The sequence below is a fragment of the Doryrhamphus excisus genome, linkage group LG10 (assembly GCF_037039965.1).
Source record: "Doryrhamphus excisus strain RoL-2023G ecotype Guam linkage group LG10, RoL_Dexc_Guam_v1.1, whole genome shotgun sequence".
Taxonomy (NCBI): domain Eukaryota; kingdom Metazoa; phylum Chordata; class Actinopteri; order Syngnathiformes; family Syngnathidae; genus Doryrhamphus; species Doryrhamphus excisus.
The window spans coordinates 9793278-9820635 of record NC_136366.1 but is presented as its reverse complement, the minus strand read 5'-3'; the positions used below and the strand labels follow the sequence as shown (position 1 = coordinate 9820635).

General features: G+C 44.0%; 2 protein-coding genes across 5 annotated transcripts in view; both read left to right on the top strand.

The window, feature by feature from the left end:
- The window catches only part of lamc3 (laminin, gamma 3), a 72002-nt gene extending 60677 nt beyond the window's left edge, over window positions 1-11325 (top strand). For all 4 annotated transcript variants that reach the window (XM_058064275.2, XM_058064274.2, XM_058064271.2 and 1 more), the window contains 11 exons: window positions 1845-2025; window positions 3161-3387; window positions 5005-5081; window positions 5243-5377; window positions 7086-7269; window positions 7771-7908; window positions 8246-8348; window positions 8423-8625; window positions 9217-9357; window positions 9419-9518; window positions 10324-11325. In XM_058064275.2, the coding sequence (XP_057920258.2) occupies window positions 1845-2025; window positions 3161-3387; window positions 5005-5081; window positions 5243-5377; window positions 7086-7269; window positions 7771-7908; window positions 8246-8348; window positions 8423-8625; window positions 9217-9357; window positions 9419-9518; window positions 10324-10586 (1752 nt within the window). In that variant the 3' untranslated portion in view covers window positions 10587-11325. The remainder of the gene's footprint in view (window positions 1-1844; window positions 2026-3160; window positions 3388-5004; window positions 5082-5242; window positions 5378-7085; window positions 7270-7770; window positions 7909-8245; window positions 8349-8422; window positions 8626-9216; window positions 9358-9418; window positions 9519-10323) is intronic.
- Window positions 11326-18889: 7564 nt separating this feature from the next.
- Window positions 18890-27073, top strand: aif1l (allograft inflammatory factor 1-like). Its single transcript, XM_058064641.2, has 6 exons — window positions 18890-19040; window positions 19201-19262; window positions 21364-21430; window positions 22790-22831; window positions 23566-23731; window positions 25872-27073. The coding sequence occupies exons 1-6, from the start codon at window positions 19016-19018 to the stop codon at window positions 25957-25959; spliced, it is 450 nt and encodes a 149-aa protein (XP_057920624.1). The 5' UTR covers window positions 18890-19015; the 3' UTR covers window positions 25960-27073.
- The last annotated feature ends 285 nt before the right edge of the window (window positions 27074-27358 follow it).

The window sequence follows — 27358 nt, the reverse complement described above, 5'->3', positions numbered from 1 at the left end:
GACGGGCTGCAAAAGAGCAGGAACGTCTCCTCTCCGGTACAGGAAAGTAATGCTGGATTTACGATGCCCATCCTCATTTAGTGCCTATACTTCATTTTTAGGACTAGTCTATGTCTATTTACATCTACTTTAAAGCGGCCTGTAGCTGATATGGCTGTGTTGACAGTGACTGAACACCTAAAGCAACACGTGGGTAAACAATTACGTGAGAAGTAAGCAAAATATTGGAAAAAAACAATCGTTAAATAGTAAATACATGTTGGACTTGATGGTTTAACAGCCAACCCTTTTCCACTGTGGCTGTATGTAACTTGTACAAGCATGGGGGGGGTCGTGCTGATAGTATTGACATTTTAATGGATTAAACACGCTAATATCAATCCAGCATGGGCCTTATTAAATGATTGGAACATTCATTCATTTTCTACCGCTTATCCTCACGAGGTTTGCAGGGGTGCTGGAGCCTATCCCAGCTGTCTTGGGGCGAGAGGCGGGGTCCACCCTGGACTGGTGGCCAGCCAATCCCAGGGCACATATAGACAAACAACCATTCACACTCACATTCATACCTATGGACAATTTGGAGTGGCCAATTAACCTAGCATGTTTTTGGAATGGGGGAGGAAACCGGAGTACCTAAACATGCCACACAGAGATGGCCGAGAGTGGGATTGAACTCGGGTCTCCTAGCTGTGAGGCCTGCGTGCTAACCACTTTACAGGCGTGCAGCCATCAATGGAACAATGTTTGTTTAGTCCTCTATATTAGTTTTATTATTCTTCTGCCTCTTAAATATTACTATTGTGTACATTTCCATTATCCGTCCATGTATTTTCTATTCCTATTCACTAAGGTGGTGGGGCTAATTAGCACTATTATTGTTATGATTCATACTATTATTATTGCTGTCATTGACAGAAACATGTCTGTAGGAGAGCTGCAGAGAAAGATGTGAATTGAGTCAAGCCGATCCGAAAAAGGACAGCATCTCAGGGAGGACACATGTCCGCTTTGTGTGCGTTGACAGGAAGTCAACGCCGAGAGACGTTTGCCCTAATGATCTCCTGCTACGCCTCATCCCCTTCCTTTCATCCTCCCGTCCACCTAAAGGTCCAGGTGCTTCACGCCCGCATGTTCCTTTCAAGACCCATCGAGTCCCCGCTGACACCTTCTGTCTCCGTCTCTTGGCCGGAGTGTCCGAGCTGGGATGGCGTCCCGGCCTCCCCCGCGGTGATTCCCACCATGTTAGCCATTCAGCCTGCTTCCCCTACCTCGTCTGCTACAAACACCGCAATCACTTGGGCCCTCCGTCGCCACCTCCACTTTGCTATCTGCGGCTTCCACGGACTAACGAGCAGACAGGGAGGAATTTTGAAAAAGACAGAGATGTGTGATCATTGATCAAGTAGGATGTTGAAAGGGAAAAGGAAGGACTCGCCAAATAAAGAATGGGGCAGAATAACGAACGCCACCGTGCAGCTTCCCGCCGTACGTGGGTGCACTGACAAAGTGTGCTCGTTAACCCAGTTGCTTGATTCTGAGCAAAGTCGGCGGTGACAAGCATTCCTGCCATTGGGAGGGAGGAAAAAAAAAACATGTACTGCCAAGATCAACAAATGGTCTTTTGCGAGCTTGGCCTGATATCAGCACAAATTCCTTCTTTGTTAGATATGAAGCTGCGCTTATCTCGCTCTTGGTATTCATTTATTCATTGCTTGTGTTGGAATACTACATTTCCATGTTACCTCCTGTTAGAGCTCATTTCCTTCCTTCGTATAAATAAGCACATTTTTCTCCCACCCAGTCCTTGTACTTATACTGTTTTTTCTCCCTCCTACCCTCAGGCAGAAAAGCTAAAGATGCGCGTGCAGGATTTGGAGAAACTCCTCGCTCACTTTGATTGCCGAGGAAGATTTGGGAAGCAGCGCCCCCCGCTAAGGTATCGAGCAGATGGGATTCACGAAGGAGAGCACCAGGGGGATGAGGCGCTGCCCAACGCTCTGGAGGAATTCCTGGCCTTCCAAGGTAACACGCGGCAGGAACCTGCACAATAACCTGCACCATTTTCACCGTCACCTCAAGACACTTCCATGCTTTCACCTCCAGAGAAGAAAAAAAAGTCATGTTTTGAGAAACAAACAAAATAAAGCATTTATTTATTTATTTAGTTGTAATATTATGGGAATGAAGTCATAATTGCCAGAGGAAAATTGACAAGAACAAACCACAACTTGGGAGTATTCTAATAAATCATAAATAGATAAATCTAATAAAAACTCACAATTTTATGACAGGGGAAAAAACATATTATTTCAGTGGAATGCAGTTTAAATATTAAATAAAAAAGTTTTAAAAGTCATAATATTATGGGAATAAAGTCATCTTTTCAGAAGAAAATGGACAAATATTTATTATGAAGAAAGCTGAAATATTTGAAAAATAAAAAAACAAACGGCAAAAAAGCTGAACCAAAGAGTTTTTTCACCTCTATGACAGCCGAGATGCAGTTTTTTCTTGAAATATATATGTATATAACTTCACAGCATATCTTTAGAAAAGTGCAAAAATTTTTCAATATGTGGCCCTGGCTGGAATATCAGTCAATTAAAACCAGATTTATGATCAGTGTGTCATCACGTTTATCCTGTCCTCAGCCAAAGTGATGAGGGATACGGAATAAGAGATGGAACAGTCGGACCAATACGGATACATCCTATCCTTTTGATTCGGCGGGGCTCTTCCAGGCTCAAGTGCCCATGCAGGCCAAACGGGGACATAGTCTACTACAAGGCACCATGTGACCAACCTAATCCCCATTTGCACAACAGGCGGTCCATGTCTAATCCCTGGTTTACTGTGATTACGCTTGCCATCCTGATAGCGGCGTGTCCAGCATCCTCATCCTTGCTCAGGCACGCTATCCACTCCCGTTCTTTCACATGCTGTCTGAATGAATATTGAACAGTATCCTGATGGTCACACTCTCAGTGTTGAATGGATTACACCGCCCTATGTCATTGACATTCATATATTCACATGACCACAGCCCAGGCAAATTTCCAACAGCAAACAAGAAGAAGAAGGGAAAAAAATCCCAAGAGTGACTTTATCGTTTTTCATCCGTCATCAAGGTCTGCTTTGCTTCGGCGCTCTTTTTCAGAGGCTCGCGAGGCCTTCATGAAACACTTTTCCTCGCTGGAGGCATCGACGGGCACGCTCGTTGCCCAGCTGCGGCAGTTGACAGACGCTTTGAACTGCAGCATCAGCGCCACGAAGGAGGAGGAGGAGGAGAGCGCAGGGGTGTGCACAACGCTGGCGGCTCTGGTGCTTGTCATCAGGGCGTCACAGAAGCAGCTGGAGCAGGCTACGCTCCACCTGGACGCCATGGTGGGTATATCAAATGCACCCATGTATCGTCATATACAGTAGTCCCTCGCCACGTTCACAAATGTTCACAAATATATTTTGTGGCTGAATACAGACTTTTTTTTATTTAAGCACATTTTACTGTCAAATGTGGGCAAATATTTTGACTTGTGGGCCGCCTTCAGTTATCAAAATTGTCCGGGGGTCCAGAACATATATTTAACACACACAGAATATTTTATGCTTATAATTTTCCTTTTTTTTTTTTTTTTACAGTTTTGTTGTTGTTTTTTTACTAAATAAGACATCAGACTTGCAAGTCATGTTGCCAGTTTGTATGTTAAAAGTTGAAATACTTAGAAAGCAACTGGCCGGCCAGATTCAAACGCTTGGTGAGCCGCCTGTGGCCCCCGGGCCGTAGTTTGCCCACCCCCGGTCAAAGACATTGTGTAGTATTCTACACTCGCAAGGTGTCAGCAGTGTGACAGTAATGTTGAGTGAGACACACAAGCACCAGAACTGGATCGCGGTGACAAGAGGCTTTTATTACAGGTTTGAACGATCTCAGACACAAAGATCCGTAACATGGGCTACTCGACTCTACTCTACTCACGGGCACTCAACTCTGAACCCCCAGTCCGAACCCCCAGCAACAGAACACATTTACAGCAGCATGTTTAAGCACAAACACGTTGCTTGGATGCTTAGACTGCTCCAAATCATCAATTCCGCACCTCGTTTTGCTTCTTTAAAGCATCCATTTTCCCTTCCAGCTTGTCAGTTTGTTTACAAAGTGATGCATTATCATTTCTGCACTCTTTATCTCTTGTTTGGTTCAGCCCGCCTCCCATCATGTTCAACTTCATTATTACTTCTCGCAGACTGCATTAACTTGTCTTGCAAGCCATCATCAGCAGTCGTAACTGAAGCAAGTAGCATCAGCAGGGAATTGTGTAATTATGCTTAAGTGGTGGGGAAAAGTGCCAAAATAGTGCTAAACTTTTGAATGAGTGCAGAACTCTTTCCAGTAGTGCTCCTATGGTATGGAAGAAGATTGCTTTCCTGTAATGGAGGCTGTGTCGTTTACTAGTCATGGCGGCGCTCTACCTTATAGGGCCACTAAATCCCCCGCAAAGCAAACCAATATCTTTTTATTCCCCATCCAGTCAAGCGGCCTCTTCCTCTGCCTCCTCCTCGGAGTGGTAAAGTCAGCAGGAAGGGAAAGGAAAATGCTCCTGGAATGCGTTAAGGCGACAGTTCCCATCATTCCGGACGTGGTTGACAGCTTGTAGTGCGAGTAGGGAATGTCAGAAATCTTTGATTTGTTTTCATTTGCATGATCTTTAATTCAATTCAAGAGTAAAGACGGCAAACACAACTCTTCCCCATCCGGCTTCCCCAAGAGAACAAGTTCAGAAGGTGAGCTGTGTAAAAGCGCTGCAGGCCACCTTTTTTCCCCGCAGATCCGTGACTGCTTTTCTGGATGGCGATACATCTTTGGGAAACGCTTGATCCCTGAAGTTAGCCAAAAAAGTGGCACTGAAACACAAATGAAAACATAGCTCTCAAGCCCGAAGCTCGCTAATTATCCTACATTTGCAACGTGTTTATACACTGTATCCGCCATCTTTTTCCCAGGTCATCCCTTTCCAGGCTGTGCCAGGACCTAACAAATGGAACATGATGGTCAATGAGTCTCAAGTCCTGCAGAAACGGTAAACGAGTCCATGGTAGAACATGGATGCCCTTCGCCGCGGGGCCTGCTATGTCCAAGCGTTAGAGAAGCTGTCTTCAATCTCTCGCTCCTGGATGACTTGCACACGTGTCTTATTGTCGTGTTCCTCCTGCTCCTCTTCCTTTTCTTCTGGGTTTGCAGTCACAGACAAAGTGCAGAGCACATCCAGGCCGTGGCCGGCAGGGCGCTCGCCGCCTCCAAGCGCACCTTCAATTTGCTGATGGACCTCTTGCAGGACAACTCCACCGAGGACTACATCCGGGAACTAACTCAGCGGTGAGCCCCAAAACAAAGACGAAGCTCAGTCCAAACATAAACAGCAGCCGTGAAGTCTTAAGCTTAACTGCTAACAAAAAGTGGGGGGGAAAGTGTGGTATTTGTGCAGTCGGCAGTGTGCGCTCCGACAATAAGGTGGCAGCAGCGCACATAAAAGATGTCAAAGACAAGAATGTATTTCAGAATTCACATGCAATTTCTATGGAAATGGATTCATCAAGTTCTATGCTATTTTCATCCAACTTCCTGTTTCCACCCCTTGATTTTTTTATTTTTTGCATCCCAGTCACACAAAAGCATACTTTGACTTACAAAAAAAAAAACAACAACAACTCCAAGCAGCAGGACTTTTGTGGATTATTGTCGTCCATTAAAGTCCACTTTCCCTGGCGGTATTACGTGTCAAGGTGTCCTGCGCTCGCTAGCTAGCAGGCTATTAAAGCACGCTGTTGACTCTTTAGGAGGGACGGAGATGTTGAGCCACAGGGGGCACCTCCCCTCCACTGTAAGTTTATTGCTTTTTGAAAAAAATGTATTTATTTAGCCGGCTGCCTGGGCGAGCGTGTGATTGTTGGCGGGATAATCCCTGATAACAGGAAGGATGGAAAAGGCCCTCAGAGGAGAGGCTGTCGCAAGTCATTGCATCACGTTGGTTGGCGTCTTGAAGGCGGAGACCACCACGCACGGCGTACAGTCGCAACTCCTTGGTGTATGCTGTATTTACTTAACAGGAAGTCCGCTGGCTCGCATTACATCACAGGCGTCAAACTCGAGACCCGGATCATTTGATGTGCTTAGAAATAATGCACATCAAAGACTGTTCAGTTATATTTGTATTACTTTTATGACTATACTTTTGTTATTTTTCCAAACAATTTTTCATATGGTGACATTTTATTTTTTTAAACATATTTACTTCAGATAATTTTTTACATATTTATTTATACTTTTAAATATATTTATAGTAAGTAAAAAAAATTTTGCCAAATGTATATTTTTTAATTTACAATTGGTCTTTTTTTGTTGTTGTTATAAAGCCCTATTTCAATTTAATTATTCAACTTTCCCTCTTACATAATTATTGTGAATTAAAAATATTTAGATTATATTTCCATTATAATTATATGTATTATATTAATATATATTATATATTATCATATTTTTTCCCAACCTAATTTCCTAATTTTCCAAATACTACAGTTTTGTTTCTCATCATAATTTGAAAAAAAAAATTATATTTTAACTCTAATGTTCAAAATTTTTTAATAGTTTAATAAACGTTTAATAAACGGATTTTTGACATTTTCCAGCTATTTTAACGTGTACATTTTGACTTTATTCCCATAATATTTTGAAATTATTCTCGTAATATTCTATAACTTTTCCCCCAATAATTGCAATGTACCGCGGGCTGCACTTTTGACACCCACAATATCACCTTGACTTCTTTCATAAAAACAATAGAAAATGAAAATACTAATCAAATGTGAAATAATACCATGAGATGGCCCACGTGTGACGCCCCTGCATTATAAAAATGTACCTAATATTGTGTCCTCTTAGTGTGGTTTGAACTCAAGTCACACTTTGTGTCATACGCCTTTCTCCCATCTTTCCTGCCCATATTTCATGTGAAACCAGCCCCCGACGCCTTCCGATACACGGCTGCAACACGAAAGGTGACATAAATAATACATCTCACCTCCAGGATAACGAACATGCAGCAGCAGAGGGACAATCTGACCGCCCGGGCCGGCGAGAGCGTGGTCCGACACGCGTCTCTGCAGGATGACGCCGCCGGCTTGGATCTGGCTCTGAGTAACATCGCATCATCCTTACGTGAGCTGGAGACCACCCTCGCCGGCCCAGCAGGGGGACTTGACACAACACAGGTCAGGTAGCCTTGGTAGACTTAGACTTGGTGGTTATTATTTCATCTTTATTTTTGCCCATCTTAATGCTGTCTTTATATTTTTGCCAATAGTGATGCAAAAGTGACTTTTAAATAACAGTAATATGTACGCCTGGAGCCTGTTTATGATTCTTTATGATGCACCAAACTCTCATTTGACTCGACAGTCGTTGACATACAGTGGAGTAAGACTTCTACCGGCCAACGACTTGTTGCTATTCCACTTAGCTGTGGAATACTTCAGGTGTGAAGTAGACCGGAATGTTGGTTTGGTTGATCTGGGAAATGACCATGACCATTCTTCCCACTGAATGGAATGATAACGACTTTGGTTCTGCCCAAACGACTGCCGTTGGCTCCCAAAGGTCTTGCTCTCCTGTATCTCAACCACTTTTTCACAATTAAATTCAACCTCACGTGAAATTTGAGGAAGCCTGCTCGGATGAAACGTGTTAAAGTGTCATTTTTTTCTACTTTTTAGTCCCTTTTCCATAAAACCCAAGAACTGGATCAGCACCTTCAGTCCAAAGACGCTGCCATCAGGAAGATTAGAAACCACACCCTCCCTCTTGTGGCGTCGATCCAAAAGAAGCAGGAGGCTGCAAGCAACGTTGCAGAGGTGAACAACATTCTCATGTTTCAAACTCATTCATTTTGCTGGAGCCTATCCCAGCTGTCTTAGGGTTGACTGGTGGCCAGCCAATCACAGGGCACATATAGACAAACAACCATTCACACTCACATTCATACCTATGGACAATTTGGAGTGGCCAATTAACCAAGCATGTTTTTGGAATGTGGGAGGAAACCGGAGTACCCGGAGAAAACCCACACATTCCACACAGAGATACCAGAGGGTGGCATCGAACTCAGGTTTCCTAGCTGTGAGGCCTGTGTACTAACCACTCCAAACTAAGACTGCTAATTTCTTTGTGCGATTGTGTTTCTTCCTCTAGCTGCAGGCTCGCACCAACGCTGCAAAAGTCCTGGCCTTGGCCTCGGTTGTGGCCGGGAAGGAGGTGGAGTCGGAAGCAATCAGCCTGCACAGGGATCTCGGCAGTGAGTGGCTTTGATTTGTCGTTGGGAGTGATACCTCTTTACAAAGAGCTCCTAATGAATGAATCTCCCATCAGCCATGGCTCGAGAGTGGCCGCATCGACAGGCCCAAACCAAAGCCGCCATGAAGAAGGAGAGGCCCCTGCAGGATAAAGTTCTAGCTGCGATCACCAGGAGGATCTCTGAGGTAGAAACCTTACTAGAACCTGCTCTGGAAAACTCCAGCCTGGCTCGGAACGCCTCAAAGGAAGCAGAAGGCACCGCAAACACCATGGCCGAGGTAAAGTCCACAAAGAAACTTGCAGTTTTGTCCTACAAAAAAAAAACAAAATAAAAAAATCATCTTCACTGTCGCATCCCAGATTACATTCCTCACTTGGGATCATGTGACACTCTAACCTGAATTATACACATATCTACTCCAAACCCATGAAACATGACCTTTTAATATTTAAAATAACATCTGTTTTCACAGTGCAGTCGAAAAATAATGAATGCTAAATAATTCAATGACAAACTTTTCATTTTACACACAAATATAAGCAGTATAATTGGCTGAAACGTGGATTGTTGCTATATGGCGTGAATAAGCAACCATATGCTTTCCATACTACACCACATCAGCATCAATTAAAGATGCTTAGTGGTGCAATTTGCACATTTTATACCCTGGTGTGTTGTGGTGGCCGTTTGACCTCCAATTTGGTTGATTTCACTCCCAGGGGATGAGATAGAAAATTGAAATCATCCACGAGGAAGCAACCTAAACTGTAGCTTACGTTACATTTTTTCTTCTGGAACCAATCAATGGACAGCACCTTCATCCTTTGATTCTCACCCCAACTGTCCACATTTGTGCTTGCGTGTCCAGGAATCCAAAGGCGTCCTGACGCAGGCCAAGCATGCGAGGACGGCCTGCACCCATCTCAGCTCCCACCTTCAAGTCGCTGTCCAGCGTCTGGCCGAGCAGGCCACGCTAACCGAGACGGCGCACTCGCTGATGCCCACCGAGGTAGCACTACGTCTGCATCTTCGTTTTTGTTCTTCCTGTGTCACCTTCTTCTTACGTCTAGACGGCGCCCCCACTGGTCGGCACGAGGGAGGACATGGAGGCGGCCAAGCAGCAGTTGGAGGCCTACTCTCTGACGCTGACCCAGCTCATCAGCAAAATGGGTAAAATGTGATTTATGTGCGAGCTAAAAATACGATTTAACAAGAAAACTAGATTTGAAATATTTAGAAAAAATGGTTTATATTTTATATGAAACAAACTAATCATGGCTGTAATTTGGGGGGGAATTATGTTGGGGAAAACGCTATAATATTAGAGAAATAAAGTCAAAATATTATGGAAATAAAGTCATAATTACAAGAAGAAAATGTATGAAAAGAAAGCTGAAATTTTTGATAATTTATTTTAAAAAGCAACAGCAAAAACTGAAAACATTTTTTGTGATTTTGCAAGAATAAAGTCAAAATATTAAGACAAAAAAGTTCTAGCCTAACAGGAAAATGTAACATTTTTTTCAGAGAATGTCATATTTGGAGATATTTTAGTATGACAACATTGAAGAAAGTTTAAAAATATTATGGAAAAATTTGATTTTTTAAAAAGTTTTAATTTTACAGGAAAAAGGGAAATGGGATAAAAGCAGCTGTAATTTTACAAAAATAAAGTCAAAATATTAAAAGAAAAAGAAAATATTCTAAAAAAAAATAGAAATTTGACAAGAATAACCTTGGAATACTAAAAGCAAAAAGTCATTTGAAGTCATTTTGTTGTGAGAAACAAAACAAAATATAGTTTTATAGTCATTTAAAAAAAATATATATATAGTCATTTTTGGTGAACATTTTCCATTTTTCAAAACATGGCAAAGTTGCATCCTTTCACGATTTCACGATGTGGCCCTCGCTGGAAGACGTTTGGCCACCCCCATTTTAGGGTCATTAAGAATGTCCTTTCTGTGTCGACCAGACGAGGGCGTGCCGCTTGAGCGCTTCGAGCGCATCCTGAACGAGACGGCGCGCCGCCTGAGCATGCTCCGCGGCAGCGTGGAGAGCCCCGTGCTGGGCGCCAAGATCCACAAGCTGCGATCAGCGGCCGAGGAGCAACAAAGCCGACTGTCTCTGCTGGAGCAGGACTTGCAGGAGATCAGAGAGGAGAGAGACAGTCTCCGGGACATTTCCGTAAACTTGCCTCAGTCTTGCCCTCAGGCCGGCGGGGCGGGGCGAGGCTAACCCCTGGACATAACAGACCCTGCTTCCCAAAATCATTCCCATCCTGCCATATTTGTCTCCTCCTTGCAGGTACACCTCGTTTTAGCTTCATGTCTTGTTCTCTTTTCGGAACGTTCGCAATCACAGCTTTGATTTCATATCGGTGCCGACGGGTCACTCGGAACCACAGAGTCCATTGTCAAGGATTGGAATTATAATAAATGTTGTTTTTTGTCTTCCAGTGTCAGGCTAATTTGGATGTCTCCTTTCCACTCCGGCTGCTTTTCATCAACAGACTTTAATTGACAATTAGCACTGTGGACCTCAGCGGGACTACAACACGCTTCTTCATTGCTGTCACACTTTATGATGCTCAGCAGCCAAAATGTTGACTCCCCCCGTCACTGCACATACTTCCACAGACCTGCTGTGACATTTTCCATCCAGTCTTTTCCTCTCCAGCAGCGTTAAATGCTTGTGAGGGCCGCGGGTTATACCTTGACTGCGGTTGAGTGCTATCCAGCGAGCTCAAGCGCACCCTGGATCCAAAACGTCGAACTCAGCAGAGTACAGCCCTCGCTTCCCAGCAAGGTATTTCAACACAGTTGTCCGTGTTTAGACTTCTTCTTACTCAACATGTCCGAACGGTGCCCTATTAAATTGCTTTCCCCTCCGATGTGCCGCCAGCACTCGTGCGCGCTACCACTCCCGTGCTTTTCTGACATTATGATGTTTCTAGTAAATTGCATTGTTAGATATTTACACAATAACAACTGTGTTGGCGTATTTTCACTGGACAGTACATCTATACTACTATACAAACTGTACACTGACTACTCAAAAGTATAGCCATGTTTCACTGTCTGCCACCGAGGTGTCTTAGTACATGAATTCATCTTTCCCCTCAGTGAACCACAGCTCCCCCAGTGCCAGATATTTACCCAATACCCGCTCCAATTAGCTTGGACATTGCACGCGTTTTTATTTTAAAAAACAGTTATATACACAGGCAGCACGGCGGTCTAGTGGTTAGCGCGCAGACCTCACAGTTAGGAGACCAGGGTTCAATTCCACCCTCGGCCATCTCTGTGTGGAGTTTGAATGTTCTCCCCCTGCATGTGTGGTACTCCGGTTTCCTCCCACATTCCAAAAACATGCTAGGTTAATTAGCGACTCCAAATTGTCCATAGGTATGAATGTGAGTGTGAATGGTTGTTTGTCTATATGTGCCCTGTGATTGGCTGGCCACCAGTCCAGGGTGTACCCCGCCTCTCGTCCGAAGACAGCTGGGATAGGCTCCAGCACCCTCCGCGACTCTCGTGCGGAAAAAGCGGTAGAAAATGAATGAATGAGTTATATACACCTTACCGCGCTGCACCTCCATTCTGCCAAAATAGCGCCAATCTTTTCAAAGATCAGACATTTATGGCCCAAAAACACATTTCCAACTCTGGGTTTGTGTCTATGAAAAAAAAAAGAAAAGAAAACGCAAGAAGCTGTCATCTTTTGTTGCTGTGCGGCGAGCAGGCTCAGACTGCGCGGCGCCGATTAAACAGGCTCATCACGCAGGTAAAGATAACTGTCAGACCAATTCCAAACATGTCAGAGATGACGGGTTCAAAAAATAAATAAACAAACACACAGAGGGTGCTCTTTGAAATGGTGTAAGCATATGCAAATACACGTGTCCGCATATATTGTCATTTGTAGCGCCTGCTGTCAGCTGCTTTGCTTCTCATAATACTAACAAACGTGAAAGGAAGAAAACAAGTATTTCAGCTTTTAGCTGAACAGTCGACACTCCCAACATGGCTGTCTCCCACATTGATGTTTCCTGCTTGATTACGGCCCGTTATTAGTCCAAAAGATACATATTTTCAAGCATAAAAATGATTTCAATGAACTAAAATACAAATGGAGTCTAAAGGACAGCACTTTTGGGGGATTTTTTTCCCATCATTCACAATAAGTCGGGGAACTCCATTCCTAAATTTGTGACTGCCTCCATTCAGCCCCTCGCCGATTCCCATTAGGTGTTTACCATCATTTATAACAAAAAATGATTTATTGTATTTAAAAATGTATGCTCGGCCGCAGCTGTGCCCCCGTGTCCTCAGAATGGTACAATCTTGATCACATGACATTTTCATATGATTGGAGATTGATAGTCCAATCTCATGGTGGGCTAAACCGTTCATTTCGGTGAACTGGATCATTCCGGTTCATTCAGTCAAAAGATCCGTTCATGTCGGTCAATTGGTCATTAGCCTGTGATGTCCCCCTGCGCATAGACTCAGTCAGCCGTGTCGAGTCAGTTGTTCACTCATGTGATGGACTAGTGGTGTGTCGGTCATGAACGAACTGGTCAAAGTAACTAGTTCTTTTTTGTGAATGGGATGAACAAGGTCAATCTCTCGGTCTCGGTCTTTCAGTCAGCTAACCCCACCCACCCACAGAGCAAGACGAGACGATAGGATAAGACAGGCAAGCCCGCAGATAGTCCCGCCCTTCAAAAGGAACGATGAACTGACTCTCCAACCAATCCAAAAAAAAAAAGCATTTGCAATTGAACGGACTGAACGGGTATTTTAGGGGCGGTGACCTCGTTCATACCCCGCCTCTGGCCCGAAGACAGCTGGGATAGGCTCCCGCACCCTTGTGAGGAAAAGCAGTAGAAAATGAATGAATGAATGACCTCGTTCATGCCGTTCACAAAAAAGAACTAGTTCTTTTGACCCGTTCGTTCATGTTTGACACACCACGAGTGGAATCAGACTCCTCTGAATGGAATCATCAAATAGTGGACGATGCTAAGACACCGCTAATGTCCACACATACTGTCCTGTGATTGGTAGTTTGGCTACATGGCTAGTTAGTTAAGTTGGTTCAATATGGCGTATAGTTGTTTGTGTGTGTAAGCTAACCGTGTCAAGCATCCAGCTGGCGGGAATAAAGGTATTAACGTGTGTGTGTGTGTGTGTGTGTGTGTGTGTGTAACCTGATTGAGTCAGCATTGCATTGCATTTATCACACACGTCGCCATGGAGAACACACACAGATATTTCCCATGTGGGGCCTCCTGTCAAGGAGATAAAGATGAGTTCTCGCCGGCAGCAACGGAGACGTAACAGATGATGTTGACGCAAAATAAAGAGTAGGTATTTGGGAGCGGCCGACGTGATGTGATTTCCAGGGTTGCTGTCAGAAAACAACACGAGGAACACAATCATTCATTTCTATCAGGCTGTCAAAGATACAACCATTGGATGGAGGATGACGCCGATAAGGAGGTTTTCCTTATCTCTGTTTTCACTTCATTACAACTTTTCCAGCCAATCAGTCAAGAGACTTAGTCTAGTCCGGTCTTTGCGTCTCTCCGCTCAGTTCTCGACAGAGTTGATCGTTTCAGCATGCAACTTACTTTCCAACCATTCCCACCTTGGAAGTGAAGAGTGGATATCGTTAATTTCATTCAACCTTTTTTTTCCCTCCCAAAGTTGCATCAGGAAGCTTTGTAGCGTTTGGCCAATCCACTCAAAGGAAGTCTGCGGTATTTGTTTTAGTGTCTTTGTTATGCAACAAACACAAATATGAGCAAAAGGCGCACAGGCCAACATGACACATTGTTTCTGTGACTCGATGCTGCCCCCGTGTGGAGCTTTGGAGGGACAACTAAAAAAGTGGAAACGTCATAACCCAAATATTACAATTAGTATGATTCAGGGCCACAATAAGAAATATTCTAGAGGAGGGGTGTCCAAACTTTCTAAGTCGCTGCTTATATATTTTTAGTTTTAGTTTTAATTTTAGTTTTATTTATTTTTATGAGGCCCATCTCCTTGGGAGACTTCAGCATAGGTGTAGCGGCTTGAGAAAAACGACGAAAACCCCCTCTGCGTAACTCATCTCTACTGGAGCCAGTCACCGTTCAGCGTAAGCGTTAGCACTCAGGCCTCACAGCTAGGAGACCCGAGTTCAATTCCACCCTTGTCCATCTCTGTGTGGAGTTAGCATGTTCTCCCCGTGCATGCGTGGGTTTTCTCCGGGTACTCCGGTTTCCTCCCACATTCCAAAAACATGCTAGGTTAATTGGCCACTCCAAATTGTCCATAGGTATGAATGTGAGTGTGAATGGTTGTTTGTCTATATGTGCCCTGTGATTGGCTGGCCACCAGTCCAGGGTGGACCCCGTGTTTTGCCCCAAGACAGCTGGGATAGGCTCCAGCACCCCCGACCCTTGTGAGGATAAGTGGTAGAAAACAAATGAATGTTTCCGGATGATGTTCCGGGTCATGTGACATGGTTGTTATGGCCCCTTGTTGCTAGGCAGCAATGCTGACTAAACAGGAGATATGTTAATAGCGGCCATACGTTAGGAGAGACTGTGTTAACGTTGAGTCTGATAATTCCCCTTGACGTCAAAAGTGGATGCGAGCGACTCCAAAATGAATGTTGACATTCCTCCTGACATCAGCAGGTCATGAAACTCGTAGCTGTAATGCATGCTGAGTCATGGCAGGCGTTTGTCCACAGCCGTCATGACTTCCACGCTCTCCTCCATCTTGGATAAGTAGAGGCAGACGGGCCGTGATGGAAGTGGCTCACAAATGTAAACGAAAGGAGCGTCCATCAACGGCCCAACGAGCCCAACGTGTGATGAAACACAACTCCAGAGTGGTAACGTCAGGCCCCCACCCACCCTTGCATCAAATGCCACCATCATGCCTGGCGTCTGGCGTCTGTGATCTAAGTGAGTCATAACAGAAAGACTGGCAGATGTAGCGTTTCACATAGACAGATGAGAGAAATGTATGTAATCTCAGGTTTATTAGCGTCTGTCTTCCTCCCTGGGGAGTTTGTGCAGCCTCAATAAGTCACTTTCCAGGAAAATAAGCTCAACCGCTTTCTGTCATTCTGTCCTTAAAGGCACCATCTTCACACTTGCATTCCACTTACTGTGTATTTACCTTACCTTATTACCTGTACTCACTCGTATTTACCTTATCTTTAGATCTATATTCAGCTCATCTTTATTACCATTATTTACCTTCAGTGCCTTTATTTAACATTACTGTCCATATTCAAATGTACCTTTATTTAAATATTTTCACCTTTATCTTGATTACCTTTATTCCATATATTCCCCTTTATTCCCCTTTATTTAGTATTATCACTTATATTCATTCATACATATCTGTATTTGCCATTATTTACCTTTATTACCTTATTTACCTTCAGCCAGCATTATTACCCATATTCACCTTTGATAAAATAGTGAAATAGTGGGGCGGACCCCCCCCCCCATGCATGGGAGACTTCCATTTAAAGGCAAGTCCAGGGTGTACATCAACTCTCGCCCAAAGTCAGCTGGGGTAGGCTCCAGCATACCCCTTGTGAGGAGGATAAGTGGCATAGAAAATGGATGGATGGAATCCTATTGAAATTTAAAATGGGTTATCTGCATTGTAGACTGTGACAACAGAAAGGGATCCAGGACGCTTCCCTGTGGAACGCCGTCTAGCTCACAGGCCTGAACACTGAGGTCCATTTGGGTCATAATTCAAATGCTTGAAATTGCCCCACTGCTCTATTTTACATTGGTGGTCTTTGTCTCTCTCTCTCTCTCACACACTCGCTCTTTCTCTCTCTCACACACACCAGCACACACACACACACACACACAGTTGCAGTGGACGAAGCATAAAAGTCGAGTCTAATCTAAACGGTATTTTCCGCTCACAGTTCACTTTCATCAGACTCACTCCCAGGTCTAACTTTTCCCGCCTCTGTTCCCCGCAGCTATTCATCCCACCTGATGACTCCCACCTGGGGGACTTTTCCCACACCCTCCAAGGATGCAATTACCCTTTGACCCCCGACCCAGTTCACCTCCAGCCTCATTTTCAGCCCTGTGGTTCCGACTTATTATCACCCGCAACGCAGTGCGCCTCAAACTCATTTGAAGCCGGGTCCTTCTCTTCCTGTGTGACCTTAAAAAACTTTGATGGCGTACTTTCTTACATACTTTCACTTTTTGAAGCCGGGGAAAATGAATCTCTGCTGGAACCAGCAAGCTTTGTACTTTCAATCCGCAACATTCACTGTAAATTACAGTCAATTACAGTAAGAAGTTGGTCAAGTCACATGATTGTACACTCACTTGTTGCTAGGCGGAATTCAAAGGGTGCTGATCCCATTAAGAGCATTGTCATTTACCATTCATACCAAGGTTTTCTGGGCACTGTCTCAAACAGTCGAGAAAGGACAGGGAGAAGCGGCACAAAAAAATCTGAACCATTAAGAAGGTTTACATTTAATTTGCCAAAAGCTAATGTTTCCCGATCATGTGCCTTGATCGGACAGTCACTGTTACTTCGCTAAATTAAAAGGGCACAATCATTTGTGCCCCTGATCCGAATAAGAACATTGTCGTCTGCTGTTTCCTTGGCAAACAGGTACACAGAGCTTTGCTGTCTCAAATAGGGAATGTTTTGATTCAAAATCCTCAAAATATGCCATTCGCCAGTCAAACTGAGGTTTTTTTTTTGCCTCAAACAGTCCAGAAAGTACAGGGAGAAGCGGCACCTAAATTAACCTAAATTAACCTAACCTAAATTAACCTAACCTAAATTATCACCACAATTTTTTTGCGATTTCGTTTTCTTGTCACGTAACAAGGTGAGCCACTTGTTGCCAGGCAGAATTCTCAGGGCACAATCATTTTTGCCCCTGATCCGTATAAGAACATTGCCGTCTGCTGTTTCCTTGGCAACCATGTGTACAGGGCTCCACTGCCTAAAACAGAGGAGAAAGGACAGGGAGAGGCGGCACACACATGTAGAAATATTGTCTCATATACAGCATGTTAATTTTTCAGTTTTAATATTGCACTGTCACAAATTTGATTGGACAAAATTGGATGGTCATTTGTTGCTAGGCAGGATTCCGAGGGCACAATCAGTTGTGCCCCTGATCCCTTTAAAAGCATTGTCCTTTGCAAACATACACACATGCATGCTTGTAGGACTCTCCTTACATAAGCAACATTCAAAGACAAGTCAGTACTTTTTGCAAACTCGGGTCAAAACACACAAAAAAAGTAAACGCCACAAAAGCGCGGTGAGGTCAGCGTTTGATAACTCGAAAGTCTCAGCCAGATTACGCGGTCTGCCGGGGTCATAAGTTATTTACAGCCGAGCTGCACAACCACGTGAATTAATGAATATGAAAGATGTAGACGTAAGCTCCCAGGGCATCTTTAAATTCTCTGGCCTGGAGAACAAAACGACGCAGTCGCGACTTTCCGGCTATTACGCGAAAGTGGGGTCAATGACCTTTGAGCATGCTGTCAAGTTGTATGTGAGCAAACTTGCCATGGTGGACTGGTTAACTAGCTTTAAAAAAGGACTAGATCATGTCTAAAATGTGTTTGTTTCTGTTGTGGTAAGGCCGTATACATAACATATCAGGTCAGGCTGACTCAATTATACACAAGCAGAAGACTTCATGACACAAAAATGTTTTTTTCCTTTAAAGTTAACAGAAAAGTTTATCTTTCTTCTAGGGGTGGATGGGTGGCTGGATTGATCTCGACTGTCACGCTTGGAAAAAACGTTGACTTGTCAGTGCTGTTTTTTACTTGGTGCGCGAGCGGCATCTTGTGGGCAAAATACGTACTGCAACTAGTGCTTCATTTGTGAATGACATTGCTCAAATGGTCCATTAAGAAAGATAGTAACACTTATGTTTCCTTTTTCTTTGTTATTTTGTGTTCCGGGAGGTGGACAAAACCCACCACACATTCATCAGGGGTCCCGGCAGGACCTTTATTCATTCATTTTCTACCGCTTGTCCTCACCAGGGTCGCACGGGTGCTGGAGCCTATCCCAGCTGTCTTCGGGCGAGAGGCGGGGTACACCCTGGACTGGTGGCCAGCCAATCACCGGGCACATATAGACAAACAACCATTCACACTCACATTCATACCTAGTACAGTATAGTACAGTCATTGAGTTTTCTTCATGTTGTAGTTTTGTCAAAAAACCACACGATGGCAGACTCGGGGCGTTGTTTTCATGACAGGAAGATCACATTTCAAAATAGAAATCCAACAGACCATCTATTCTGCCACGGGGCCTTTCCAAAGCCTGACATGGCCCTTTTAACCTTGTTTATTTAGTACTAGAGCACAATTGACTACATTCCACTGTTTTTCACGTTCCTGCATCACTGCTCAAAGTTATATTCTGAAGGTGAAACATTCTGGGATTTTATTTTGAAAGTGTTCACCGGATGAGCTTAGACATAACTCAGAGTCGCTTGACTGTGGTGCCGGTGTCCGCCTTTTCCAGAGAGGCTGAACCATCAGACGCACGGCGCACGCTTGCCTCCTTGGCTCTGCGACATTATCCCACAACTGGACCCACACACTCCAACAAAACGCTGCTGGAATGCCTTCGAGTAAAAACATGCAAGGTAAGTGGACACCATGGGAGCTGGACGCCTTTATTTGATCTGTTTTTGTTAGAGCCGCAGCTAGCTTGACGCTTGTGTAGCCTCATAACAATCGACAATGGAGCGTAGGAACCATTCAAGCTACATAAAGTCCGTGTTAATCTTTTCTTTTTTATTTCAGGAGGGAAAGCCTTCGGATTGTTAAAGGAACAGCAAAGGCAAAAACTGGAGGAAATAAACAAGGTACGAGTGTTGTTTTGATTGATGGTGGGGAGTGTTGGCAGTGCCGCCGTGCACTTGACAGTAGCCTAGCTTGGGGGCGCCACATTGACCTCCTCGGCACCAATGTTCCACTCTTGTCACCTCATTTATTGATTTTTTCTGTTTACCGTGGGTGCGTGGGGTCGCGTGGCCGCTTCTAACACTTGTTGGAAGGCGCCACAGTCGTGTTCCACCTGCACAGAGGAGACGAACAGGTGAATGGAGCGTGTCTTTGTCTGCAAGCATTTCCTGTTTACTTCTTTACACCCGTACATTTACTGGGCGGCTGGGGGGGGGGGGGTGCCACCTAATCTACAGTATAGAAAAACAGGTCAGAGTGAATTGGCTTTGCTGCCCTGGCCTGGGGAGAGCATTCACACTCAAAGCAGACTACCAACCCCTATTTGTTTTTAAATGTGCCTGTTTATCAGCCCCCCCACTGTGAGCACATGGAAAGCAGGTGGAGGCCATGCCTCTGCATGCCCATTCCACCATTATGGTTTTTTTCATGTCTTCATCACCACCATCAGGAACAGAGTAGAGCTCTCTAAGCCGCTCACTCTAATAATAGTAAATCCATACGCTGCTCCCGCTCTGTGACACATTTAAGGACAGAATGTGCATTGTTACTGTATCGTCTCCTAAAGGTGCCCTTTGTTGGACCTTTGGCTAGCCACACCTGTACAGTAATACAAGTATCATAAAAGGTCCACCTCTGGCATGCTCTGCTTTCATTATCTTCTACTTGCCCTGAGGCAGTACATAATGGAAACCCGTCACTGAATATTTTAATAGGCTAATACATGATAATGTGATATATTGGGTAAATGTACGACTGTGTAGTTTCTACTAAATCAGTGCTTCTCCACGGGGTTGGCTGTGGGACCCACCACCGCCCTTCAGTGACAAGCGGTGACCCAAATTGCAGTTTTTTTCCCCCCCAGCCTGCTCCGAAATGTCATATTTAAAGCAGGTGTGTCCAAAGTGCAAGCCATGGCACATTCTAAAAATAGAATATAACTCCAAGAAATCAACTGCAAAAATGTAGAAATTTGCAGGAATTTTACATTAGGTCAAAATTTTGTAATCATTCATTTTATACATTTTACAAGCGTTACATAGTAAGACATACACCAGTTGAGAATCCCTGTAGTAATAATAATATCACTGTAGCTGTTGTCTTAAATGAATATGTGTAGGTTAGCCATAATAGCTAATTTCATTAGCGTTCTGAAGCATCCTATTCTATCAAAACATCACACACATTTAGTTCATGTTAAAGGTTTTAAAAAGAGAGTCTTTGCTTAAACTTAAAGATCTCTTAATAAGTAGTGCCAGATTGATCGTTGGCGATCATAATGAATCTGTGTCGGGCTGCCACAAATAAATGCCTATACGAGTGTTTTAGTCGAGCGTCTTGGCGGCAGCACAGCTAACGGCAAGTAAACACTGCATGGCAGCGCTATATAAAATACCATATTTCCTTATGTAGTCTTACTAAACTGCAGAGAGGTCTGGGTGTCTCCTAGAGGTGCTTGTACGATTTAAATGGAGATCACACTTTGGGAATGTGTGCTGCCTGAATCGACAACAATGTGGCCCCCTCTAGTTTGACCTCGTTTTGCAGTTGCGGCACGTTGTCACAATGTGATAATAACCATAGAGCCATGTCGGCGCATGACGCAACACTCGCCAAATGCACGAGACGTACGGCTTGGAGGTTGTGACTCAACGCGGAGCCTTCGTCGTCGCACATCTCCTTCATGCTAAATTACACGAGACGACGGCAGACTTGGAGGTCAAATGAGAACGCTGAGAACGTGACGCTGCTCTGCGCGGTGCCGTGCTGTGCCGCGCCCGCGCCCGCGTGGCCAATCACTTCATTATCATTTCATTAGTGTGGATTCCTTCTGGCATTTTTTTCCTCCTTGCTTTCCCTCACACCCTCTGGAGGTGTCCTACTTTTTCTACATGCACAATTTCTGGCGACAGCTAGCCGTCCCTGTTGTGAGTCATCATGTTTGTAACCCTTTTTGACTTAATCCCTCTGTGTCCGTATCCCCACCCCAACCCCCACCCTCAGGAATTTCTGGAAGACCAGAAGTACCGGGATGAAGATGACCTTGCAGAGAAGTTGGAGGGCTTCAAAAGTAAGCAGTTGCTGGAACATGATGGGATGTGGTTGTTTCTCTTTCGCTGGCAACATTGTTACACACACACACACACACACACACACACTTTATCTTAGGCATTATGTTTTCCCTCTGTGGGAAAGGCTGTGTGGAGGTTTTCAAGGCCGAGTTCGGCACGGGAGGAATGCAGCAGGGCGTTTTTTGCTGCCTGTTGTTTGCAGAGTAGTGCCGTTACAATGACCTAATTGTGGGAATCGACGTATACATTATTTACTGAATGAGTCGGCCTGCATCAGGCTGGTGTGTGTGTGTGTGTGTGTGTGTGAGACGTGTGACAGTGGCTGTACATTGTAGGATGAGCTGGATGGAGTATGAAGCTGCTTAGAGACACAACACAGTCAACATAGGCTCCCCCCCTCCCCAAGGCTTTCTTTCTACAAAGACCAAAACATGTTTGTTTTTCCGTGTTTCCTGCATACGATGTTGCTGACTGAACAGCGAGTAACCAAACTGAAGATGAAATTGCTTTATTGAAGAATCATGTCACTGCCGGTCGCAGCCACACTAGAACAATATCAGCAAATGCCGCTCTCTCCTCACATGCGTGGGACCTTATCAAATCACTTGTTTTTGCCCAAATTATTTTAGAACCATTATTACACGATGTGCACCGCTCTTATTTTGAAGGCCCGAAACATGGTTTGCGTGTAGAAAATGTATTTTGACTGTTGCTAAGTGGGATAGCTAGCCGGGTGCTTCTTGCAGCCGTGGCTTTCGTCTTTATTTCCCACAGGAAGTCAGCAGGTACGGGCATCCCAAGACGCTGGGTTACATTACCCGCAACACAACTTGGGCACAGACGCCACACAGAAGTGAGTGTCTGGTTTAAAAAATAAAAAAAAGTCATGGCAGCATAAATGAGACCGCAGACGTCTGGTGGTGGGCTTGTTTTCCGTGGCTGCAGATGATCAACAGGCTGGCGCACTTGCATGTGAGGAGGCCCACTCCCCCGGGTTTAGGAACAGGGTGGGCATTGTCCTGTCCCGCACCCCATCTCACACACACACACACACACACTCACACAGCTGCCATTGTGCGACGCGGAAAGTGTAATCTGACTAGACTATGGGAGCATTCCACAATAAAAAAGACATTTAGATGGAGTAACATCTATACTATATACGCTACATCTTATCTTTCTATGTGGTATTTTCTTGTGTTTGTGTTGACAAAGATGTGCTCATTTAGTCAACGCCGACCTGAGGCCTGTTGTTCTTTTCCACACAAACCTCAGCTGTCAGCATCAGCTGCTTGCGTCCTCATTTCAGCAGACATGCTTTGCTTTTTTTTAACCTCCACTTTTTCTTTGTTTTACAGATAAATATGCTGAATTTGACCTGAATGACCAAGGCGAGATTGGTGAGTAACAATACCTAGACGCCAGGAAACACTTTGGAACCTTTTTTGAAGATTTTTCTGAACATATTTAATTTATTAATACATTATATATTTTATTATTATATTATATAAAATATTATTATTAATAGCTTTATTATTAATATTTTTATTTATGTTATATATTTAAAAAAAATAAAACTAATTAAATGTGCTAAAAATGTCATCCAATACTTAATAATACTTATAATTAGTATAGTACAGTTTATTAGCAGATGCTGATTTGCTTATATTTAGAATATTTTTTCCCACAAATAAAATTGTAATAAACATTGTGTTAATCTGGAAAAAAATCAAAGTACTGTACTTCCTGTTCTATGGTTGTCATCATATTCGTCTTTGTCAGAAGTCAAGTAGAGCTTGTTCGACGATGCTGTTTAAGTTTAGAATGTTTTTTTCCACAAATAAAACTATTATTTGTTCTATAGCGATAAATATGTAAACACGTCCTATTCTATGGTTTTCATAGCATTTTCCTCTGTCATATGGGTAATCTTCATGTGGTGGTATCACCAAAACTAAACAAAAGCAGATTCCCAAATTCCAAATTAGCATAGTTATCCATGCAGTGATGTACTATACTTTAGACTTGTAGTCCAAGCTGTGATTTCCTCGTTGGCTAACAGTAGATTAGCAGCATCTATGCAACCTCCAGCTCCTGTGTCTGCATTCACCTGTCTGACATCTCCTGCTCTCAGATCTGATGGGCTTGAAGCGGATGATGGAGAAGCTGGGCGTTCCCAAGACCCACTTGGAGCTTAAGAAGATGATCATGGAGGTGACGGGCGGCACCAGCAGCAACACCATGGACTACAGGGACTTTGTCAAGATGATGCTGGGCAAGCGCTCGGCTGTGCTCAAACTGTGAGTGGAACTCTTTTTCCCGCGCGCGCGTCTGCTCGTCTTGCCATCTGCTCGCCGTGCCACATCAGCCAATTGTCCCCTTCCGCAGGGGATTTGAACGCTGATGTCACTGCCCGCGTGCTGCCTTAGTGGTTCATCTCCATGGCAACAAAACCCCTCCATAGTGGAGCCGTCCTTATTCTTAGCTTGTGCGATTAGCTCAGCGATAACAAATGTCACAGCAAAACTCATCATTCCGTGATGGAGGGGGGAATGCTTTCCTGAAAAAGGCATCGTGGTGCCGCTATTTTAAATGCGGTTATGGCGGATGATCTCTTTGCAAGCGGCCTGCCTCGGGGTCCAGATGTATGTCAGCTCTGCCGGACTAAGCTTAGTTGGCAAATCTCCTTATCCTAAATGCACCGAGCACAGAAAAATGCTCAACTTTTTTCTCAGCCTTTGCCCTGAAAGCTTTTTTTAAAGATATGTTCCACAATCTGTCACAATTGTGAATTTCTTATCCCATTTGTTTGATGATTTATTATATTTGGTGACATGCAGCAGTGACTCCCCAAGCATGGAATTAACATTAGCCTTTTACAGCTCATGTTTTTATGGTTTTATTGGCCTTTGGCACAGCCTAAAAATACAATTTTAAAAAGAAGACAACAGTAAAAATTGAGAAAAAAAAAAATTTAGGGCGGCACTGCGGTTGAGTGGTTAGCGCGCAGACCTCACAGCTAGGAGACCAGGGTTCAATTCCACCCTCGGCCATCTCTGTGTGGAGTTTGCATGTTCTCCCCGTGCATGCGTGGGTTTGCTCCGGGTACTCCGGTTTCCTCCCACATTCCAAAAACATGCTAGGTTAATAAGCCACTCCAAATTGTCCATAGGTATGAATGTGAGTGTGAATGGTTGTTTGTCTATATGTGCCCTGTGATTGGCTGGCGACCAGTCCAGGGTGTACCACGCCTCTCGCCCAAAGACAGCTGGGATAGGCTCCAGCACCCCCGCGACCCTCGTGAGGAAAAAGCAGTAGAAAATGAATGAATGAATAATAATTTTACAAAAACATCAAGAGTAAAGTAAAGTCATAACATTAAGTGGAGAAATAGCAAAAAGTTGAAAAATTCTTAATGCGAAACACCCCCCCCCCCCCACACACACACACACCTCAATGTGTTGTCTTCATCATGTGTGCCAATTATGATGAGGATGTGACCTTGTAGAACTGATGTTGACAGTTTTAGCGGCAAGTTGTCTGATTACTCATCAAAGTTTCTTGCCGTGCCCCGCGCACAACTTGGGCAACAGCCAAAAATCCTTCGCAGTACCACAGTATCCGTGATTTTCATTTGCACTCTGTGTACGCTCCCCGCCCCGCCTCCACCCACCGATGGCTAACAAAAGCGTTCATTCCGTTCATGCTGTTGTTGAAGACCAATATTAATCCACCGTCTCTGCATATCTGCAAGGGTTGGAGGGTTGGTTTAAAACTATGCACAAGTGCCCCCCCCCCTGCAGCCCTGTGTGAGAGTGCAGGAAATACCATCAGTGTGCTGAGCAGCAACTGTGAGCGTCGGTGTTTCATGCGTCTTTCACCATCTGGATCATTGCTCTCCGGGGCTTTCATTGGATTCCCCCGTGCAAGATTTCCAAAAAAGGAAATGACTCCAAATAGCTCCTGCGCCGAACAATCATTCCTTTGCTACCACTGGCTGCTCAGCCTGATCATTTTCTAACCAGAACTGCTTCCCTGTACCCCCCTTCAGGCTCTAGTCCTGCCCTCACGACACACGAGTCTCTCAGACACTGGTCCCCCTCGGAATAACTTGACATGCATCCATTAACGAGGTCATGTGACTTTAGTGTTATAAGGGTTCGGGGAGCTGATATGTTAGATTTGATGTTATTGATCTCATACCGGACGTTTTTTTGAGATACTATGAAAAGAGGTTATGAGGAAAGTTCATGCCACAGCGTTAATCATTAGCGGAGTATTTGTGTTCATTGTTTCCGTCAGGCCGAGGTGTACAAAGTGTAGCACGGGCTAGCAGCTTGTTTCTTATTGGCCCACAGTATGTAGACGTACAAAAACACCCCCACCAGGCCAGATATGTTTACCATTGCTTTAGTAATGTTTGACTCCCTTCCTTAACAGAGTCTTGATCTTCGAGGACAAAGCCAACGCCGCTCCCTGCAAGCCAGACGGCCCACCTCCGAAGCGGGACATCGCCAGCCTGCCTTAAAATACTCCACAGACTCCACAGAGTCCGTTTTCCCTCACCACCACGCTGGAGTGTTGCGTCAGCCCCGGGGACCACTGATGGACAGAGGAGGTTATTTGGTCATGTACGGTGTGTGCAAGGTGTCCTCTGTTTTTGCTTAGATCGTTTGGATCATTAAATGATGTTTGACTGTGAATATTTTTTAACAAGATGTAGCATCCTTAACGTACGTGTAATCACATATTTTTCATAGTTGAGTGTTTGGTGGTGATGCATTAAGGGAAGATGCTTTTTAGAAACGCACAAGCAGCTTTCTTCATCCCATCCCCCCCCCCCGACCCATCCCAGCAGCCTCGCAGGGATTCTCGCCATGCTGGTCTCGTCCCCATCGGGCCTTTGATCAGGCGCCAGAGATTACAGGGGATAGCATACTGATCTGGAATCAGTAGCTTATCGCGTATCCGCCTGGTGAAATATTTGTATGCGTTTGGAAGGCGGTTGCGGTTTGAAGTGAAGCACACGGTGATAAACGGTACAGGCACACACGTAATAATAATAATAATAATAATAATAACAACACAGCAGCACAATCATGTTCTTTCCAAGTGCCTCAGTGAGGATCCACGGAGGGAAAACAACAAGAGGGAGCGTGTGCAAATGTGTCGAAGCAGTAAATGACTCCACAAACCCATGGCATTTGTGTACTTTCATACTAAACACCAACTTTCTTTTACTTTGTACAACATTCTGAGTGGGGGGTGGGGGGAAAGTGGTGCACCTCCCTCCCCCGCTCCCGTTTTTTTGGTAACACTCTTAATTGTCATTGTTAAAGTTGTTTATTGTGAACCTTTAGGTTGTTTATTCGAGTCTCACTATGTATTATAACATGTTTCCTCCCATGTCTTCCATGTATGCTGTGATTTGTGCCTCGGTTCCTTTCCTTACATTCTTACTCTTACATTCTCCTTCCTTTCGCAATATTTACTGTGAAACATTTCTCTACTATTTTAAGATCATATTAATGCATTTTTAAGCTGTTATTTTGTTTACAGTGTGCTCCGTATTAGTGTTGTTTTAAGATGCTTTTTTGTTGTTGTTTTGCAGACACCAAAGGAATTAAACATTTCTTCACACTCTTGGTTATCATTATTTATAAACATGTAGAACAGAACCGTCAAACTCATCAAACACCTGAAATCGTGAAACCATATTAACGAATAACATGGTTATTATTTTAACTTTGTATTGTATTACTAACCAGCTCAGATTGAAGGTGCCAATCGTAAATTTTGGTATTTCCATCTATTGTATAATACATTTATAATTGGATTTGACACAAACTTTTTTTTAAATTTAACACAATATATTTTTACAAGTAAAGAATATTAAAATATATTAATTTAATTTGCCTATTTGGGGC

What these genes read in the sequence shown, in the direction of transcription:
- aif1l (XM_058064641.2), top strand. Translation starts at nt 19,016, where the DNA reads ATGCCTTCGAGTAAAAACATGCAAG. An exon ending in AACTGGAGGAAATAAACAAG is followed by an intron (nt 19,263 to 21,363) that starts GTACGAGTGTTG and finishes CCCCACCCTCAG; the next exon opens with GAATTTCTGGAAGACCAGAA. An exon ending in GAATGACCAAGGCGAGATTG is followed by an intron (nt 22,832 to 23,565) that starts GTGAGTAACAAT and finishes TCCTGCTCTCAG; the next exon opens with ATCTGATGGGCTTGAAGCGG.